The sequence below is a fragment of the Marmota monax genome, unplaced genomic scaffold (genome assembly GCF_021218885.2).
Source record: "Marmota monax isolate L192 unplaced genomic scaffold, Marmota_monax_Labrador192_F-V1.1 WCK01_AAM20220418_F8-fsc00087, whole genome shotgun sequence".
Taxonomy (NCBI): domain Eukaryota; kingdom Metazoa; phylum Chordata; class Mammalia; order Rodentia; family Sciuridae; genus Marmota; species Marmota monax.
The window spans coordinates 7,468,797-7,488,316 of NW_026693476.1; the positions used below are offsets into that span (position 1 = coordinate 7,468,797).

Below are 19,520 nucleotides of genomic sequence, written 5' to 3' on the forward strand. Positions count from 1 at the left end.
ATTAAGAATAATGACTGATTTAACCATGTCACTTTTGATAGTACACCAAAGGGAGTATGTTAGTAGTCCTTACAAAATTAATTTTAATTGATGTTCCAATTCCCCATGTTTTATTGACCCTAAGGAATTGAATGTTGTATGTTGCTTCATTTTCATTTCCAAAGTCCACATCATGACACTTCCTAATGATCATTAGACCATTCCCTTCATTTTCACCTTTCTTTGCAGCATTAGTCAGTGATGAGTGACCCACCTTACCTCTAGTCCAAAGATGTTAACCCAGGAAAATGGCTCACCTACACAATAGAATACAGCCAGACTACACTGCTAAATGGTATTTTAAAATAAACACACCATCAAAATGTACTGAATCAGCTTAATAAGTCTTAACTATTGACTAGCAACTGAAAAACAAGGAAATCAGTTTTCTGAAGACCAACAGCTTTTTGGTACAATGATGTTGAGCTTCATTTAGTTTGTGAACCACGTTAGCTTAATAAAAGGTTCCCAAAATACTTTTCCCACTCATGGTTTTTGAGGTAACCAGGAGGTAGGCAGTGTTGAGGGCAGGAGGGTTAAAAACAACAACAACAAAAAAAAAACACTACATTCAAATATGTCAACTGAGTGGAAACAGAAAATACAGTAGAGTATATCAAACCTAGAAGAGACTAGGTCTAATTGAATGAATATCTAATTCATTTTATAGTATAGAAAGGTGAGACCCAGAGAAATGGATTTGCTCGAGGCCATGCAGTTAATGACAGAATTGGGACCAGAAGTATAGTCCTTTGACTAATGCTTCCTGCCCCCTGCCCCCCAACACACACATTGCCTCCCAGAAGCAATGCTTTGGAGACGACCCATGAAAGACTCCATGCTAGAATTAGAGAGTCTTGTAAATAGAAATACTTCTTGGACACAGCCCTTGGAAATTCTCTGACAGTGCTAATACAAATTGAACTCTAGAAGTTACCATTTCCTGGGTGGAACCATCTATGGACCACCAACTCTGACAGAAACAGATAATAGTCAAGGGTTTTTTTGAGTCAGATGTTGTCTTTTCTCAATGAAGAGAAGGCTAGGACGATACCATTTCAAAGCACACCTTTCCTTATGTTCCTGACAACAATGTCTAAAACCTTGACTCAGAGAGATGAAACAGGCAGACTCATCCAAGTTCATATGGCAAGTTAGTGGCAGAACCACAATTCAATCCAAGACCTAAACATCTTGACCTGAGATTTTTTTTTCTATTTCATATTTAAAAATATAAGGCTTGCTTATATTTTTAAAACGTGGTTTTCAAGGGTGGTGATTAGGGGAGAAAATATTTCATTCAGAACCACCCTGAGGAATCAGGACTTCCAGAAGCAAACTATTATTTTTCCCTAATCCCCTATTTTCCTAAGTAGTGTCAAGCTCAGGACTAATTGTACAGAACCCTTTTCAAGAGACCAATAGATATTCTCAATGACAGCTGAACACATTGTCTACAATAACACAGAATTTAAAAAGAAAGTGGTTAATACTGATCCATGATTAACCAAAACCACATGTGGATATGCTGAGGACTTTATCCAGGTTTTTTTCCTGCAGTTCAGGATTATGTCAAGTAGGGAATGTATACATTAAAACATTATATACCTAGATTTTTTTTCGGTCTTAAAATTTTGCACAGTAGTGGTTGAAATTGAGCTAACACTAGAATTGAGGTTATTAATGAATTTCAGGCATTTACCCCCTCACTTTAATTACCAGGTAACATAAGGCAAGATCCCAATGCTGTTAATTTAAGGCAATATTAGTATCCCTCTATACTAGTCGGCATGGTTACCATGATAACAGAAACCTGAGAAACTTTTAATTTTTCCCTCTTTGGTTTCCTAATGAATTCTTGTTATTTGCAAAGCTTTAAAATGATCAGATGAAGAAAAAACACTGTTTTGACCCATGACCCTTGGAATGTTTCCCAAACAGAATCATGAAGAGCATCATTAGAACTAAAAGAAAGTGGCTATCAGAAAATGAAACAGCTTTAAAGGGATTCCTTATAAGTCTTGTTTTCTATTTAGGATGTTCTACATTTTTTCTCATCAAATGTGGGAATGACATTATCTTAGCAGGTTACTTTACTACACTGGCCGATATCACTGACCCAAGTCCTGGGGGTGGGGGTGGGAGGCCCTCGGACCAATGGACTATTTTACAAACCTGGGAGGTGGGAGGGATGGTCTATTTTTGATAATCAGACATTCCAGTATGTTTTCCTTAGAGGTCACATTCTCCCATTGTTATTGTGAAAAACATCAATTGTGATTTTTTTTCTATTTTCGTATAATAAATGAGCTTTGCTTAAACAACATCACATAGCAAAGAAATATACTGTACAAAACTGCAGGAAGATAAACGTGAAAACTTTCTATGGGAAAATGACTCTTGAGTTTCCTGTCGTCTTCTTTTGAAACTGTAGTGCATATGTTACAACATGTATATCATTTACAGTATTGAGTCCTGTGCCACTGCTGTACCTGATGTATCCAATCTGGATTAAAGAAACTATGTGCCACAAACCCTGAGATTGACTATGAATAGTTATTTTAAGTTTTTTAGTTGTAGATGGACACAATACCTTTATTTATTTTCATGTGACGCTGAGGATCGAACCCAGCACTTTACACATGCTAGGCAAGCACTCTACCACTGAGCCACAACCCCAGCCATGAACAGTTTAAGATTAGTTCTCCATTCCTTCCAATGGTACTACCATGCACTAGAAAATAATAGTAATATGAACAAAGAGGGATTTCTACCCAAGAAATGACAATCTTAGGGTTGCATAAAGGCCTAGTCTAAACCACCTACTAGCCTCCCTCAAAGTAACTCTATAAGAACTTCCTGATGGTTCTTGCCTGCCCCTATGCTATAGCAATGGATGTTCACTAACAAATAAACATTTAAAAGGTAAATCACTTAACTACATTTGTCAATAGCTCTTTTGAGGCCCTGCCCTTTATCATTGAAAGAGAACCTGCCATTATATGCAGTTCTGGTTCCACTAAGAATATATATATAATATCTGCTCCTCTATCTAAACCAAAGTCTCAAGCAATAAAAATCCAAAGTGTTTGTTATATGGGGTTGAATAAAAAGCTTAGTAACCAGAAGCTTGTTTAGGTTCTATCACATATATGACTTCTTATCAGTCACTTTCTCTTTGCTTCATTTCTTTGCTCATCTTAACCGGATTAGATACCTTGAAGATCTGCTTTAAAATTAAGAATTATGTAAGTGGTAAGTACAGCTGCCATTTTCATGTTTTAGAGTGGCATCAAAAATATGAATCCTTTTAATTTCCCTACAACTACTAATCAATGAAAACAGAAATAGAAATGGAACATTAAGGCAGATGCTTGATGGCCTAAGGTCCTAGAAGTTGGCTGTTAAATTCATTTTAATCACTAATGCTTACATCCCCATCACCCACTAGGTGTCACTACAGCTCAAATAATCTGGTAGAAAGAAAACCAGATGTGAATCCCTGTTTTCATTAAAAAGCACTAAATGTCAAGGAGGACAGATGTGCTTATTCACAGAGGTACAAATTAATAAACATGTTCTACAAAAATAAGAGGATAACCTTGCAAGAGTTCCAATGTCAGCTATAACTATCAAAAATAAATTTATATCTATAAAATATTTACTTTTAAATATTCACCCAATTTCAGTTTAAGGAGAGAAAGCCCCAAAATTTCAAACTTTTCCCTTATTGATGTGACTTTGCACCATGTACAGCCAGAGGAATGAGAAGTTGTGCTCCATTTGTGTACAATATGTCAAAATGCATTCTACTGCCATGTATAACTAATTAGAACAAATTTTAAAATTAAAAAAAACTACTCCCTTATAAAGTTTCATCTAAAAATACTAGAATTTATATGTACAGTTATTTTTAATATTCTGGGGCTGAAGTCTACCTTTAAACCACATGTCGTTAAAGCTTAGTAAATTTAGGAAATATTACTTTTAATTAAAGAGTAAACCGTATTCTAAGTGAGAAATATCCAAAGAAGCAGATTTCCCATATTTCTCTACATGTTAATACTAAAATCCTAATTCAAGTTAAAGCATATGGATTGAAAACTATTTGAAAATTTAGACATTTAACCAATCTGCATCAGAGTTCATCCACACTACTTGAATTTATAAAGGTCTTCTATATTCATAAATTTCATTATGGTTTTCTATGATTAGAAAATATTTTTGCTTCATTATGAGTCATTTAACAATTAAATCTTTTTTTAATCAAATATTATATCTAATGAAATCTGGAGTAATGCTATTATACCCATATTGATTACATACTAAAAACTATATGGTGTGAATGAAGATTTTATTATTTTTATACTAGTATCCAATAGGAAGCCAACTAAATGTATAAATGGGTAGAGAAAGCAAGTCCTTGTACCACCAATTCTGCATAATTATTTGCCAGATCACTATTAAGTCAGGGTGGTAATAAGGCAAATATTTGTAGTGATTTTTCTTTCTTTTCTTTTTTTAAATTTTTTAAATCTTTTTTAAAAATTTTTTTATAGTTGTAGATTGACAGAATGCCTTTGTTTATTTTTATGTGGTGTTGAGGATCAAACCCCAATGCCTCACGCATGCTAGGCAAGTGCTCTGCCACTGAGCTACATCCCCAGTTCTATGACAATTAAATCTTTTTTTTTTTAATATTTATTTTTTAGGTGTAGATGGACACAACACAATGCCTTTATTTTTATGTGGTGCTGAGAATCGATCCCGGGTCCGGCCTGTGCTAGGCGAGCACTCTACCGCTGAGCCACAATCCCAGCCCAACAATTAAATCTTAAAACTAAAAGGAACCCTAAAAATCTTCCACTCCCCAGTGCTAACAATCAAACCCAGGGCCTCAAGCATTCTGTCACTGCGTATATCCCCAGTCCCCACCCCAATTTTCCCACTCCATTGATGAGAAAAACTGGACCTTCAGAGGCTAAATGACTATTACAAGGCTAGAAAGTAGAAGACTCTCAATCAGGGCAAGTACTCTTTTCAAGTGAACTTACCTTAAACCTAACAATGGTTCATAACAGATTATGTGAACATGCACCTAGACTAACAAATCCAAACAAAAAGCCTTTGCCACAAAAGACAAATCAGACACCTTCCACATTCACTACTTTAACTACCTTTTATTTGGGAAAGTAATGATTAAATTTTCCTAGTAAATGCTTATGAAAATTCTAGCAATTAGTATTTTCATAAAGTATGGATATGCTCACCTCTAGCTTATTTTCTATAGAAAAAAAAATAATAAACACAAAATAAAACAAACCTAGAGAGAATCCAATTAATTTCAAGACTAATGGGTAACTTCTTTAAGCTGCAGCATATCCTAAATTAATCTCCTAGCAATGATAACTGTGAACTTGGCTATATTTTGGGAAAAGGGGTAGGAAAGGGTAGCAGTGACAGGATCATATTTAAATGTGTAATTAAGATCTCTCCTTCTTAATGACATGGTGGACCTAATTATGGACTTGCTATCTACAATATTAATTCATTTTAACTTGACAACACATGCACAGTGCTGAAACATTTAAGGCCTATCACTGATCAACTCAACAAGAATCCAAGTTAACCAGTTTAAGATTGTGTTCAGTGGATGTTACACAGTAAATGGTGATGACTGTGGGTGTTTGCTAACAGCCCTAGAAAAAAGTACTTATCTTTTTTTTCTTTAGAGAGAGAGAATTTTAATATTTATTTTTTAGTTCTTGGCGGACACAACATCTTTGTTTGTATGTGGTGCAGAGGATCGAACCCGGGCCGCACACACGCCAGGCGAGCGTGCTACCGCTTGAGCCACATCCCCAGCCCGAAAAAAGTACTTATATTGCCTAGACAGTATAAGAGTATAAGGAAAAGAGGCTGCCTTTTAAAAATGAATAAGCACCGATGTGATTCTGCAATCTGTATTTGGGGTAAAAATGGGAGTTCATAACCCACTTGAATCTAATGTATGAAATAGGATATGTCAAGAGCTTTGTAATGTTTTGAACAACCAATAAAAAAAAAAAGAAAAAGAAAATGAATAAGCTTCTCAAAGATAAAACATAAGAGTTCTCTCACACAAAATCCAGTTTACAGAAAGGTCTGGCAACCAAAAGCTTAATGATAAAAGGACTGCCAGAGAAAAAAAAAAGAACATGTAACTTCCCATTACATTTTTCTAAATCATAATTTATAGATACACCATCCAGAAAAATGACAGCTCCCCTTGGATCCTGGCATTAAAAGTAAAAACTGAGGGAATTTTTCTATAAGAGACAAGATGAAGACACTCTAAGAAGAGGCTAAAAAGGGAAGTACTCTGCTTCCACAAAATACTCAGCACTAACAACTTCCCCTTACCTACTAGCAGAGCAGGTCAGTTCTTAACCTGGGTTCCACAAATGTTCTTCAGGGAATCTATGAACCCTCTAAAATTAACATTCAGAATTCTGCTTCTAGAATGAGAAACAGTGGCCCACCTATAGCTTCTATAAAATAAAAAATAATCAAATATACTAATCCAAAAATAATCCAATACATATTAAAACTGCTCCTCTACCTGAGCAACATAAATAAGACAGATGGCCACTCTTACAACATAAATAAGATGTAAACACACAGTAAAAATGTGGATAGTTTTCACAATCTCAAAAACAAAAAGACTTAAAAAGATAACATGTCAACATGTTAAGCTAAATGTTTTTATTAGTAATAAAATTTTTATTGGAAGTAAATAACACCAAATCAAGTACTTTTGGGAAAACCTAAAGCTATCTTTAAATATTCCTCCCTGCCTGAACCTAAAAGATCTATCTACCATGCTACGAATTTCTACAAGAATGCAGCTCAAGTCTTGTGTAAAGAACTCCACAGACAGATTAACACTACTTTTTCAAATCTTTACTTTTTATTTTTTTAAGGAAGCAGTGGTATATATGTCATCTTTTTAAATGCTTCTTTTGGGAATAGCTTACAGAAAATGGCATGTTGGGACTTTTAGCTCTATGCTCCCAAAATTCTCTTTTAAGAATATAAAGAAGTTTTGTTTAAAAAAAAAAAAGATGGAATACACCTGGACTTAGTCAAAATAATGTGAAAAATAGATGGGTCCTGTGGAAAGTCTTAAGTCTTTTCAATTTCCTCAAAAATGCCACTATATGCCACTCTATTCTAGGTCAAGGAGGACAGGTATCTATTTGATGGACGCAGATATATCCTATAATCACTGATTACCACGCATCATTTCTTGTAGATAAACTGTGTTCATGTGATAGGCTGCCATCCAACTTGGATGTCTCTGAGCATTCCAATAATACGACTGAGAAGCAGCAGCATAATATTCTTGCCATGCCCTATAGTAAGCTCTCCAGTACTCCTCATAATCCTGGTAGGTATCAGAAAAATTTAGATGTCCTTCCCTACGACAATCATACCAATCATCTTCCTGGGGTTCTGTGTGTAATCGATAGGAAGAGTGCCTAGGTAGGTTTCTCCGGCTCTGCTTAGCTCGCTGGTTTGACCCCTCTTTATGCCTTGCCTTTACCTGGATTTCAGGTGATTCCTGATATTCCTCTGGATTGGAAGCATCATTTCCATTCAGGTGTTGTTCTAAAGAGATATGGCCATCCACAGGAGTAGATTCAGACTCTTTCAGTTGAATATCAGAAGAGCCTTCCAAGTATGACTTATTTCCTTTGCTCTGGGAAGAAGTCCTTGAGCTGTAAGAATCACTGTCACTCTCCGAGTCTCCAGATTGGCTACTACTTGCCAATATCTGTACTCTCTCTTCAGTAACTCTATTTCTCACAAAACCATTTTGAGGGTTCACAGTCTGATCCCCAGGACCTGTGTAGTGCCTGATAATTTCCACAGGTTTCTCTAACCCCTCTTTGATATAATGTTCATAATCCTCTACTAGTTCTGAAAAAGTCAGAGTGCATGGCTGATGGATTTTAAAGGAAGACAAACAAGGGATTTTGGGGAGTGACACAGGGAAAGCTTCTTTGACTTGTTGCTGACTGCTGGTAGAATTTTCCACAGGGGTCTGAGCAGAATTCTTCATTTGTTCTTCCACTTGTATGGCACACCCCAGTTCTTTTGGTGATGTTGCTTTTTCTATAATTCCACATTCTGAGTGGCTTTTCACAGGAAGCTTTTGTTTGGTGTTAACTTTTGATTTGACTGATAATGCAGATACAGAAGTATTTCTAGAGGAAGCCACGTGGTTACCATGAACTTTCTGAGTTTGAAAGGCTCTATCTATTTTTTGAATATGCTTTTTTAGGGGCTGGTTAGGTGCACTTGCTAAGCCATATGTATGCATAGCAGCTTTAACCTCCACATCCCAATCCAAACATTCTTCCATCAGACCAGGAGGGATGGGATCTACATAAAAGAAAAAAAATATAAAATTCTCAAGCTGTGCTCAACCAGCATTTTCTCAATGATTTTATACATTTTCTATGGTCATGTAAGTTTAAACACAAAATATGCAAATAACGTACTAAGAAACTTAAGAAATATATTAATATTTTTAACAATTAAGCAATCGTGCAATAAAGGAATTTACCTAAGAAATTAAGTCTTATCAATTTCCTCAAAAATGCCACTATGTGTCACTCTATTCTAGGTCAAGGAGGACAAATATCTATCAATTACTTGTTGAAAGTTTAATGAACTCAGATATATCCTATAATTACTGGTTACCACGCATCATTTCAGCCAGGTGCAAAGGCGCATGCCTACAAGCCCAGTGGCTTGGGAGTCTGAGGCAAGAGGAATGCCAAGTTTGAGAAGAGCCTCAGCAAGTGAGGCCCTAACCAACTTAGTGAGACCTTGTCTCAAAAAATAAAAAGGCGGGGGATGTAGCTCAGTGGCAGAGTGCCCCGAGTTCAATCAAAGGAAGGAAGGAAGGAGGGAGGGAGGGAGGGAAGGAACAAAAAAAGGAAGGAAGGAAGGAAGATATAAGACCCGTATATACTATTAAGCAGTAGCTACTCCACCTCTACTCAAAAAGAGCTTATTCGCAAGAGTGATGAACAAGTCTGCACCACGTTTCTCATCTTTTTTATCCTTCCCCTCTTCAGTCCCTCTCCTTTATCTCACTACTGCTGACAGCCAAATAAGTTATTAGAAAATGAACTGTGCTCTCCAAAGCTTCAACCATAACTCTACCCACCTATATCTTCCACCCTATACCCCAACACTCTCTTTAACAGTGAAGAGAAATCCTCTACAGAAAAAAAAAGGGGGGGGGCTAGATAACTGAAAAGATCTATAGTACTAATACACTTCTAATTTTTTAAAAATGTGCTACCTTCATTTTTCTAAGTCTTATTCCCCAAGTGTGACAATTCGCTTCCACATATATACTCAAGACCTTCCCAAAGTGTGACTGATTTTTATCTTAGGCAGAAAAGACATATTGAGCCCGTGCTTCATAAAGATCTTTACTGTCTATTGTTGTTTATGTCCCATGTATGTGTACACACTAAACCCCTTGAGTCTGGATTCTTCAATGAAGGCTCTTGATCCTTTGATGAACAGACTCTGACTAAAACTCTGATTCCTACTCAAATGACATCCCTTGCTTATCTAGACCTAAAATACAGGCCAGTTTCCCTCCTTGTCTTGCCATAGGTAACTCATCTGAACAGTTTTGTAAGACAAGTTCCCATTCTAATATAGACCTAAGAGGATGAATATCATTCTCATGATTTCTGGGTTGTTCACATTACATAAAGATCCAAATATATCATTTTCTAGCATCCAAAGGCAAATTTTATTTTTATCATTAGATGCTATGATACTGAATCCTAAAAGAAGTTCTAATGCTCTTCTACCAAGTTTCAATTTTTTTTCCATATCAATAGACTTACACATAGAAAGAACTGACAGTTTTAGAACCAATACAGAATTGATTCAGAACCAAAAGATATCTATTCTAAAACATTTTACAAATCATTACATAAGCTTAGGGCAACTAAAGATATTTGTAAAAAAAAAAAAAAAATCATAAAATAAATTATTACCAAGCCAGAATTACTAGAATCCACAGAAATCCAAGATCTGTGCTTAATCTATTATAAAATAACTAACAAAATTAAATATAGAATCAATAACGTTCTATTTGTTCAATAATACACATCCCACATTCTACAAGTTTTACATATATATATATACACACACACACACACACGCACACATACACAATGTGTATGTAAACATTTATATATACCATTTATAGTGTACATTTACTATAACATGCATATCAAATCATGTTTCCACTCAAAAAGTTTTTTAAGACTGTTTTTAAGAAATCATTAAGTTTCAAATATCTACTATTTCCAAGATGACACTTTAAAAACAGAATGAGCCACTAAGATCAAAAGAAAAACATTCAAATTGTTCAAAATAGTATTCAAATTAAAAATACTGTTCCTTCCCTTGGTGACAAAAAGAGGATATGGCAAGAATTACCTTCATAACAACTTACAGGAAGTAAAATACCTCACTTTGTCAAAGAACAATAACGCCAAATTGCAAGGCCACTAACTTAAAAAACAGAGCTAATATAGTAGTAGAATATTTTCCATTTTTCGTGTGCTATTAGTTAGCTTGAAATTCTATTCTCAATACTTAGCTGTAACACCTTCTTTAACCTGTCTATGCCTGAATGTCCTAATCTACAAAAAGCAAGTAACAGTACAAACCTCACAGCACTGTATTGAGAATTAAGTTAACATACAGTACTGTGAATAATAGCTAACATATCATAAGCATTCTATTATTATTTATCTTACACTTATCATCACTATAATTGTTATGACAACAAAATGACACAGAAAATTATACCTGGTAAAGGAAGAAGATTGATATTACATTTGTGGGCAATTTTCATCATCATATTTTCTTCTTCTCCCCGGCAACAATAGGTAACCGTCAGTCCCAATGTCCCTAAAAGCAGAGGGAGTGTTAGGTAGTAAATCATTTTCACATGACATTCCAAGTCCACCTATCACATTACAGATTCTTCCCATTAAAGAATACACTCAAACTTTTTTCATTTTTCTTTTTTTTTACCAAAACGACCAGCTCTGCCAATCCGATGCATGTATGTCTCCCAGTCCAATGGCACATCCAGATTTACAACCAGATTCACCTTCTCAGCATCAATTCCGCGGGAAGTCTTGAATTGAAGAAGACAAGAATTATCTGTCTACATTAATTATAGCATGGCTACCAATGTACATTATATTTTTTAAGTATAACCAAGAGCCAAATTAAGAAGAGGAAAATATTTAGGAGCAAAGAAAATCTATTCTTAATAACTAATTTCAAAAACAAAGACTAAAACATTTATTTATTTATTTATTTATTTTTGGCAGAGGGCAGTACTGGGATTGAACCGAAGGATACTTTACCACTGGGCCACATCCCCAGCCTTTTTTATTTAGTCATAGTATCTCACAAAGTTACTGAGACTGGCCTCAAACTTGTGATCCTTCTGCTTCAACCTCCAAAGTTGCTGAGTTTTCAGACATGCATCACCACACCCAGTGGTTAAAGACATTTTTAAGGAAATGTTTTCCCCAGAATTGGAAAGATAATTATCTTCTGGCATTCTTAATATACACATACACATAAAGTAATAAGTAAAATCTTTAGATCTGATAATAGAACATGTCAAGATGAATTAGTTATCCACACAGAATCAGTAAACTTACCAAATCTGTAGAAATGAGGACTCTGCAATGAAACTGCTTCAGTTTAGCCATAGCATCTAAACGCTGATTCTGATTCATGTTGCCTAAAAAGATCCGCCCCCCCGAAAAGAAAAGGCATATAAAAACAATGAAACAATACATATTTACCAAATCTGCAAAAAGCCAGGGACATAACTCCCAATCCTAATACTTTAAATACATCAGTCACAATTAATTCTGTCCTGGGAAAACCTAGATTAAGATCTAAAGTCAGAATCTTTTACAATATGCTTTAGGCAATTATTCTGAAATTAAAAAATTAATTTTAAATGGTATCCAAATTATGCCTGCAGATATAGCATTACATCTGGAAAGTTATATATGATGTATAACAAATAACTCTTAGAAAAATAAAATTACTTTAATCAACCCTTTGTAAATTTGGTGTCAAAGTAAAATCCAGAGCCCAAATATTGGCCTGTTAGAAAATAGACTCCCTAGTACTTCAGGATACACTAAACAAGCTCAACCTAACAGGCTAAGAAATAAAAGAGCGGCCAGGGTTGTGGCTCAGTGGTGCAGCGTTTGCCTACCATGCATGAGGCACTGGGTTTGATCCCTGGCACCACATAAAAATAAAAACAAATAAAATAAAGGTATTGTGTCCATCTATAACTAAAAAATATATTTAAAAATAAAAGAGAGAACTATAAAAATGATCTCACTAATTAAAAATTCCCTTTAAATCTTTCATTTCTATTACGCCAGCAATAATAACATAACTTTGAGGCAAGAACTGAATCACTTTTGCCTTCCACAAGACTATAAACAGTCAACTCAAAGGTTAAAGGAATAGCTTTAGTGGTAGAACATTTGCCGAGCATGCACAATACTCTAGGTTCAATCCCCAGCACCACCACCAAAAAAAAAACAAAAAGTCAATTCAGCTAGCAATTCTTAGCATTTTAACAATGTCAAGAAACAAACTCTTTTAGGATAACAAACTTTATTTTATAGATTTAAGTTTTTTGTGGATATAACTTAGAAATTCTAATAAAAATTAAGTCTCTTTGAATACTAGTTTTCTAATTTATTACTATATACCAAGTTACTTCTTAATAAAATCAGGATCTCATAATATCCAATTCCAGTGAAAAATAAGTCTGAAATAGCCTTTACACTGAAGAGTCAGGGCAACGTCATTAACAAGACAATTCATGAAGTGGTACTTCCTTCTGACTAGGGAGGCAGACTTCAAGTCAATATACTAAACAAAAATTAACATGAGATGAACTTGCCTGAAATACACTCAGCAGGAAAGCCTTTAGAAGAAAGGATATCAGCCAAATGTTGCGCTCTATGAAAAAATAACAGTTTATAATTTTACAAATATTGCCCTATGTCTTTCCTTTCACTCCAGAAGTTCCCCATATGATCTTTTAAATTGTATTACCTGCTGTGCAAATTAGAAAAGACTAAGGCTTGATTAAATGGAATTCTGCTGAAGAGTTCCTGTAAATGCTGAGCCTTTTCCTCAAAAATCTTATGTGCCAAAGGGTACAAATTGACAACTTTGTAATACTGCTTCAAACCTACAAAGAAGTCAAGAGTCATCAGTTAAAACAAACACATTTGCTATATCCTAAAAACTATGAAACAGCAAAAGCCAACTAGGCAAAGAAAAGCTCCAGTATATCATGAACAAACTAAAAATGTTAAGTACCCAAAATCCGTACATACCTATGAGACTTGGATCACTGGAATTCAATCTTACAAAAGTGGGCTCTCTCATATACCTTGTCAAAGCATTAGCCAAAAATTCAGGGTAAGTAGCTGATACTGCCAACATCTGTTTACTAGCAGGCAAAGAAGAATAAATCCAACTGCAAAATAAAACATATATCATGAAAATCATTCAGGCAGTAATCACTACCTAGAAAAGATATAGACAGATACTTTGGGGTACCATTCTTATAGTCAAGTTAGTTATTTTGCTTACTTTATTTGCTCCTGGAAGCTGCCTTCTTCTAAAAGTTTATCTGCTTCATCAAGAATAAAGAGACGAATGCTGCTTGGATTCAAGTAGTCAAGTTCAATGAGTTGTTTAATTCTCCCTAAATTCCAGAAAAAAAGCACACTGAAATATTTATGATGTACTAAATCTGCACCAATGTTTTACTCCATTCACAGGTTGTAATGCTAAATTTTGTGACTCAATTCTCATTATTCACTTATACATTAAACAAACTAAGAAATCTAATGTGTTGATCTTGCCTAAGCCCACTTTTTCCCTCCCTTTACATTAAAAAAAGGAAAATAAATGCCATTTCTATCAAATCTAGCATTCAATTCTGAGTAATTCATGACCAAATGATTAATAAAGAGGCCAAAGAATAACTGCAATCCATGGTTTAGTGGGGCTTCCAAAAAGTCATCTCATATCTTCTCTTCTCAGAAGCTTATCCCATATGTATACTCAAATATCCTTAGGAATGGAGTTCATAAATTCTGTTGGTAATCCAGTCATGTATCAGTCTCACTGGTCTAATGCTCTTCACTTCTAATCAAAAAAATTATTATTGGGACTAGGGATATAGCTCAGTGGTAGAGTACTTGCCTAGCATGCATGAGGGCCATGAGGGCCAGATCCCCCCAACAAAAATAATATCACAGTTATCAAAGATTCCTATATCCTTACTGTTATTAAAGTGTTTGGTTCCTTAAGAACCCCAGTTAGGTCTTGATATCTTACCAGGAGATCCAACAGCAATATGACACTTTTTAAGTCTGGTTTTGTCTTGTGATAATGGAGTTCCTCCAATAAAGACATGACACTCTAAGCCTTCCATTTTTATTCCAATGGCTATAATAACAGAATGTATCTGTACGGCAATTTCTCTTGTAGGAGCCAAGATCAAAATCTACAAAAATGTAAAACACCTTTAACAAGACAAAGGAATAAATACACATAACTAGCATTCATTATATGATGTACTATTTTTCACTTAAATGATCATTTAAAATGATGAGTTTTTATCTCTATTTGCCAATGATATGACCCAATATCTAGAAGACCCAAAAAAACTCAATCACAGACTTTTAGAGATGAGTTCAGCAAAGTAGCAGGATACAAGATCAACATCCAAAAATCAAATTCTATATTCCAACAGTGTTCAACCAAGGAAAAAATCAGAAAAACTATCCCATTCACAATAATCTCAAAAAAAAAAAAAAAAAAAAACTTAAATACTCGAGAATTAATCTAACCAAAGAGGTAAAAGATCTCTACAATGAAAATTACAGAACACTGAAGAAAGAAATTGAAGATCTTAGAAGATGGAAAGAGCCCATGTTCTTGGATAGACAGAACTAATATTGTCTAAATCCCATACTACCAAAAGCAATATACAGACTCAATGCAATCCCCATCAATGCAATCCCCATACTAATGACATTCTTCATAGAATTAGAAAAAAAAAAAAACTTAAATTCTTCGGAAGAATAAGAGACACAGAATAGCCAAAGCAATAGCAAACAAGAAAAATGAAGCAGAAGGCATCACAATACCTGATCTAAAGAGCTGGAGTAACAAAAGCAGCATAGTATTGGCATCAAAATAGACATGAAGACGAATGGAACAGAATAGAAAACAAAGACAAATCCACATACCTACAGCCATCTGATATTTGACAAAGATGCCAAAAATATATTTTGAAGAAAAGATAGCCTTCTGAACAAATGGTGCTGGGAAACTGGATAGCTATATGTATAAAAATGAATCTAGACCCCTATCTCTCACTCTGTAAACTCAAATTGAAATGAATCAAAGACTTAGGAATTATACCTGAAACTTTACAACTGATAGAAGAAAACTCAGAGTTAACATTCCATCCCACAGGTGCTAGCACCAACTTGCTTACCAAGATCCCCAAAGGGCAAGAAATAAAACCAAGAATCAGTAAGTAGGATACCATCAAACTAAAAAGCTTCTGCACAGCAAAGGAAATGATTAAGACTGTGAAAAGAAAGCCTGCAGAATGGAAGAAAATTTTGGCCAGCTACTCCTCTAATAGGGAATTAATATTTGAAATATACAAAGAACTCAAAAAACTTAACACCCAAAAAAACCAAATAGCCCAATCAATAAATGGGTAAAAGAACTAAACAGAAGCTGCTTAAAAGAAGAAACACAAATGGGCAACAAATACATGACAAAATGTTCACTATCTCTAGTAATCAGGGAAATACAATCAAAACTACACTAAAATTTTATCTCACTCCAGTCAGAATGGCAATGATCAAGAATGTAAACAATAAATGCTGGTGAGGCTGTGGGGGAAAAGGTAAATTTGTACACTGTTGGTGGGACCTTAGACCAGTATAACCACTCTGGAAAGCAGTACAGAGATTCCTTAAAAAACTAGAAATGGGAACCACCATATGATCCAGCCATCTCACTCCTTGGCATTTTCCCAAAAGAAAGATCTAAAATCAGCATGCCACAGAGATACAGTCACATTAATGTTTGTAGTAGCACAATTCACAATAGTTTAATTATGGAATCAACTCAAATGCCCATAAATGGAGGAATGGATTAAGAAATCATTGTGAGTATATATACACACAATAGAGTTCTACTCAGCCATAAAAAAGAATGAAATAATGGCATTTGCCAGTATATGGATGGAAATGGAGAATATCATGCTAAGTGAAATGAGCCAAACTCAATTCAAAGGTCAAATGTTTTCTCTTATATGCAAAAGTTAGAGTGCAATAAAAAAAAAGGGGGAAGAAAGGACAGGATAACATAAAGAGATCAGTAATGTAGAAGAAGGAGATCAAGAAGCAGAATGGAAGGATGGGTAAGGTGAGGCAATGCAGAATGAATTCTTTGAATATCATGTTATATGCATATAGAAATGCATGACAGGGAACTTCACCTTTACGCATAGGTAGAAAGAATCAATCAAACATAAATTAATAGATAAGTGAAAGAAAGTCTAACAGAGGAAGGAGAATGGGAGAAAGGAGGGAAATGAAGGAGAAAAATGAGGGGTAATCATGAACTGAAATCGAAATCCATGAATGTCTGTTGGGATGAACCAATACTATGTATAACTATATAGCTCTAATAGAATAAAATAATGAGTTCTTAATTGACAAGGGAAAACACACCATTCATTCATCTATTCATTCAATAAAAATAAGACTGTGGGTGAGGCAACATATTAGCTGCTGGAGAATCAACAGTTAAAAGTCTAAAGTCCTTGACCTTTTGGCACTTTCATTCTGGGATGATGAGATAAACAATAAATATAAAAAATGACAAGGAGGTAACATTTAAGAGAGCTAAAGGTAATCACAGAGCTAGCTGTGTGACACCATGGGAAATATTTCAGGAAGAGGAAACAACAAATGCAAAGTACAACAAATGTACCTTAAGACAGTACCTAAAGAACAAGAAGGCCCAAGAGGCTGGACAGATTTGGGGGAAAGTAAAGGTCAGACAGCTAATTCCAGGGACAAGATCCCAAAAGGCCTCAAGAGCCATGGTGAAAATTCTGCAACGTACTTACTAGAGAAGAAGGTAAGACTACATGAAAAGAAGAAATTGCTTTAAAAAAACAACTAGGAAAAAAAAAAATGCCAACGGTTAATAGTTTCTCTATAGGTAGCTGAATTATAAGTTTTGTTTTCTAGTACTCCTCTGTAATTATTCTGGATGCTCCAAATTTCAAATATTAGTATTACTTTGACACACATACACACATAAAGTGTTTAATTTTGACAATGCAAAGATCTTAAACAAAAAATATGAGTCTTATATGGAACTTTTTTAAGGTTTCTGCATTTGACTTGATGCCAGGACCTTAGGAAGTAGGAGGCCTTCCTTTGTACAATATAACCCAGAATTTAGTAAATATACGATAGGACTAAAAAAACCTTCCTAGATGATGAATATCCCAGGTTAAAAACAACTGTTGAAAATTCGTCATCAGATATACATGACTGAGAACTTGAAATAAACATCTGCAAAAACTACTAAATTTCAGAGTAAAACTATAAAGACAATATCTTTGAATTTCCCAATGCCTGGCATTCTGTTTATATGTAGTATAAGCGTGTAACAAATTATTGTCAAAGAACTGATCTCCAAACCCAGATCTCCTCATAATCTGGGTAAGACGATCTTACATGTATTCCAAGACAACCTAGAAAATGAGATCAGTATAATACATTCACAGAACTTAAGACCATTTGTAGTAAAGCATCACAATACTATGAACCAAGTCAAACACTACCTCACACCCCTCAAGATATGGTAATAACAGAAAATTTCAAACTTCAAACACTAATAATATATCCTTGGTAATTATTCACACTATCATCACTGAACGACTTTAATATCTACTTTATTTAAATACTTTTTCATACGGTTTAATTCCATTCATCAGATTCACTTCCACCTCTGAGGAGCTATATTTCTATATTTCATCTTACCTTTGATAAAGTACACATAACACACCCACCTCTAAATCCTCTGAGCTAAACTCACCTGAGTACTATAGTTTTCAAGAACAAGAGTGTCCAAAGCTATAGTGGAGAATACGCAGGTTTTTCCAGTGCCCGATTTAGCTTGAACAATTAAATCTGAGGAAGGAAAAAAAAAAAAATCAGGGGCCAGGGGTTGTGGCTCAGGGGTACAGCGCTTACCTAGCATGTATGAGGCACTGAGTTCGAGCCTCAGCATCACATAAAAATAAATAAATAAGGTATTGTGTCCACATATAACTAAAAATATATATTTTTTAAAAATCTTCACTAGCCAGTACATACTGAAGCAGCTTAGGTACCAACATGGGACAAAAGAACCAGAATGGTCTCGAGAGATCACCCAGTTGGGCACCTTTAGTTTTAGTTGACTCTCAAACACACAGGAGGCCATATCCAGAAGCATGCGTGTTCCCTAAACCTCTACTGTAGATCTCAAACAGAACCACCTGTCAGCGCGAAAGGGTCTAAACTATCTTCAGATTCAATAGTGCCCTTAGCGCCTCGGCCAGGCCGAGTCCCGCATGGGCGCCGAGCCGGGTCTTTCCCGGGCCAAGCCGCAGCCGCCTCTCGACCTCCCTTCCTCCTGCCCTCGAGGACTCTCCGGGACCCCGCCCTCACCGAGCCCGCAGCGCCCCAGCGGGATGGCCTTTAGCTGCACCGGCGAAGGCCTCTCGAAGCCGGCCGCCCGCAGCCCCTCCAGGACCGGCTGCGACAGCAGCAGCGACTCAAAGTCTGCGGGCTCCGCCAGCAGTACGTCTCCGGTGCGGGTCCGCGGACCGCCAATATCATGAGCCGTCCTCAGGCTCCGCACGGGCCCGGGAGAGGGCTCCAGGGCCGAGGCCTCCCCGGCCACCTGCTCCCCTGGCATAACGGTCTCCACGGTTGCTACGGCAGCTGAGGCTTCAAATGCGGCCGCCATGGTAGCCCCGCCACCAGATCTCGCGATACTTAGGGCGAGGCGGAGCTCCTGGGAGCGAGAAGAGGAAAAACTTTATTGGCACTCTTCCCGCGAAGACAGTGACACGCCTGGCCTGGAAGTGGAGGGAAGGGACGGAAGTCGACGGCTCACACAGACTGGTGAACACTTAACAGAAAAAAAATGTGGCCTGGGGAAGAGGGAGGGGAGGAAAAACGAACTACCGGTGTGTCGCCTCCCGCGGTCTGCAGAGGGCGCCGTGT

The 19,520-nt window shown here is 36.1% G+C and overlaps 1 protein-coding gene across 1 annotated transcript; it reads right to left on the bottom strand.

Annotated features, from left to right (window-relative positions):
• Positions 1-6,966: 6,966 nt before the first annotated feature.
• On the bottom strand, positions 6,967-19,302 carry Ddx20 (DEAD-box helicase 20). Its single transcript, XM_046458298.2, has 11 exons — positions 18,960-19,302; positions 18,343-18,437; positions 14,539-14,707; positions 13,786-13,900; positions 13,527-13,669; positions 13,240-13,378; positions 13,085-13,143; positions 11,808-11,890; positions 11,164-11,269; positions 10,936-11,037; positions 6,967-8,466 (listed from the first exon to the last, which is right to left on the bottom strand). The coding sequence occupies exons 1-11, from the start codon at positions 19,258-19,260 to the stop codon at positions 7,304-7,306; spliced, it is 2,475 nt and encodes an 824-aa protein (XP_046314254.1). The 5' UTR covers positions 19,261-19,302; the 3' UTR covers positions 6,967-7,303.
• Positions 19,303-19,520: the final 218 nt, after the last annotated feature.

Excerpts from the sequence above, each read along its gene's own strand:
- Ddx20 (XM_046458298.2), bottom strand. The coding sequence starts at position 19,260 with ATGGCGGCCGCATTTGAAGCCTCAGCTGCCGTAGCAACCGTGGAGACC. Across the intron at positions 13,901-14,538 it reads TATTGCTGTTGGATCTCCTG|GGAGAATTAAACAACTCATT; the intron begins GTAAGATATCAA and ends TCTGGAATTTAG. Across the intron at positions 13,144-13,239 it reads TTTTCTAATTTGCACAGCAG|AGCGCAACATTTGGCTGATA; the intron begins GTAATACAATTT and ends ATTTTTTCATAG.